This window comes from Sinocyclocheilus rhinocerous, unplaced genomic scaffold (genome assembly GCF_001515625.1).
Source record: "Sinocyclocheilus rhinocerous isolate Xijiao unplaced genomic scaffold, SAMN03320098_v1.1 scaffold3432, whole genome shotgun sequence".
Classification (NCBI taxonomy): domain Eukaryota; kingdom Metazoa; phylum Chordata; class Actinopteri; order Cypriniformes; family Cyprinidae; genus Sinocyclocheilus; species Sinocyclocheilus rhinocerous.
In genome coordinates, this window is record NW_015645535.1 from 96,257 (window position 1) to 98,747 (window position 2,491).

General features: G+C 39.4%; 1 protein-coding gene across 1 annotated transcript in view; it reads left to right on the forward strand.

Annotated features, from left to right (window-relative positions):
* The window catches only part of LOC107706123 (MAU2 chromatid cohesion factor homolog), a gene marked incomplete at its 3' end in the record, with an annotated part of 7,442 nt that extends 4,956 nt beyond the window's left edge, over positions 1–2,486 (forward strand). The window contains exons 5-8 of the mRNA XM_016509706.1: positions 190–284; positions 381–408; positions 1,866–2,021; positions 2,424–2,486. Coding sequence (XP_016365192.1) covers positions 190–284; positions 381–408; positions 1,866–2,021; positions 2,424–2,486 — 342 coding nt within the window. The remainder of the gene's footprint in view (positions 1–189; positions 285–380; positions 409–1,865; positions 2,022–2,423) is intronic.
* Between the last annotated feature and the right edge of the window lie 5 nt (positions 2,487–2,491).

Consider the following 2,491-nt stretch of genomic DNA (forward strand, 5'->3'; position numbering starts at 1 on the left):
CACACACACACACACACTATACGCACGCTCACACACACACGCACTCACACACAAACAAACACACACTCGTTAGTGCATTGTTACAGTCCGCAGCACATTCATGCTGAATTTTTGAGTTTAATAAAAGAATCAGACTCAAACAAGCCAGTTTGTGATGATGATGATGTGCTGGATGTTGTTCTGCTGCAGCAGCTGCACACGCTGGAGAAGGATCTGGTGTCGGCCTGTGATCTGCTGGGGGTCGGCGCGGAATACGCCAGAGTCGTGGGATCCGAATACACCAGGTATCTCATAACTTCACATCAATTAGTTACTGTGATGTATGAATGTTTAATTTCGCTCAGATGTTAATGTCGTCACTCTGCTGGTCATTTTCACAGAGCTCTCTTCCTGTTGAGCAAAGGCATGGTGAGTAACATCACTCTGTGTCTTGTAAAGGAAATATAAATAAAATAGTTTTTATTACTCATTTGTGGCCCGGGACCACAAAACCAGTCATAAGGGTCAATTTTTCAAAATTGAGATTTATACATCATCTGAAAGCTGAATAAATAATATTTCCATTGATGTATGGTTTGTTAGGATAGGACAATATTTGGCCGAGATACAACTATTTGAAAATCTGGAATCTGAGGGTGCAAAAAAATCTAAATATTGAGAAAATCATCTTTAAAGTTGTTCAAATGAAGTTCTTAGCAATGCATATTACTAATCAAAAATTAAGTTTTGATATATTTACGGTAGGACATTTACTAAATATCTTCATGGAACATGATCTTTACTTAATATCCTAATGATTTTTGGCATAAAAGAGAAATGTATAATTTTGACCCATACAATGTATTGTTGGCTATTGCTACAAATATACCCCAGCGACTTAACACTGCTTTTGTGCTGCAGGGACACATATTTATCACAAAAATCTCAATATTATAATCAATAATCGCTGTAAAACCATGACAGTTGTTATTTCGTAGGCATATTGAATTGGTTAAAAACAGGGAGAATGCGTCCTATGAAACTCAAGTAGAAAGAGTTTTTAATGGCTACTGAAAGAGGTTTGAGTTGTTTTTTCTAAAAAGTAAACCCAAGTATGACCGCCCACATTTTTCACGTTTTTTCCCAAATTTTGCAGGATTTCATGCTAAAAATTATTAATTCTTTCCAAATACAGGTCAGGTATCTGTTGGAAACTCCTGTATTTTGTTCATATCACAATATATTGCAGAAAAATGTTTCAGTGTCAGGTTGACGTCACTGCAGTGTTTGCAAGCCGAGTTGTAAAACACTCATTTATTCATCTATTTCGTCCTGTATCTTGAAGAGAACATTCTGTTGATTTGCAAAAAAGTCCACAGATGATGCTGCGTTCAAAACATCAGTACAAACTTTCTATCACAGTTTTTTTACAAAAATAATAATCTTTCAAATGATATATTTGTATCAGCTTTAATGACTTTTAATGATCAAAACAAGAAAAGCAGTAAAATGACGACAACGAATCATTTAACTTACAGTCTGCGAAAGAGTGGACAAATTTAAGTACTTCATTTAATGTCAAAGAACGTCACAAAATAAGCTTTTTTTCCCCACAACATGTCATTTTGGCTCATGTTTGCATTTGCTTCTGTAACCTTGAAATCAGGATTTGATGTAAAATAATGTCTCGCGTGTGAAATGGATCAAATCTGGCTCTGATTCGGACAGGAATCGTGTGCTTGTTGGTTTTCTGCTGATTGAGGGAGAATGCGAGGCTTTGCTAACGCTTGTCCAGAGCAGAACTGTGAGCTGATAATACCGCAGTGTTGTGGGCTCAGCAGATCTTCTCCGAATCTTTGATCGGTCTGCTCTTCTGCTGTCTGTAGCTGCTGCTGATGGAGCGCAAGCTGCAGGAGGTTCATCCGCTCCTGACTCTCTGCGGACAGATCGTGGAAACCTGGCAGGGGAACCCCATCCAGAAGGAGTCGCTGCGTGTGTTCTTCCTGGTGCTGCAGGTCACGCATTACCTGGACGCCGGACAGGTGAGAGCCACACGCTTCTCCTCTGTTACAAGCTCATCCGTCTCTTATTTGACTCTTCTGTACATTGTGTTCTCAAAAGTCAAGGTAGTTAAATTCAAAACGACTGAAGGTATAACACCAGCAGATTATTATTAACTATAAATGTTCTGTGAAAACAATGAGCAGCAGCTTTCAGTCCGTCACCGTGAAGCAAACATGAAATATCAGACATACAGTAGCAGTTCTTCACAGGAGTTTTTATTCGAGTGCACTGCTTTTCCATAGTTTTTTCTGTGTAAACATGGACACGTTTGACTGATGCATCTCTTGCATGAAACGGCTTTCTAAAAACACTGCGTTCAAATTAAAAAGTTCACTCCCATCTTCTTGCATGAATGGCTCCTAGCGCTGTGTTCTGTGCAGGTGAAGAGCGTGAAGCCGTGTCTGAAGCAGCTGCAGCAGTGCATCCAGACCATCTCCACGCTCCACGA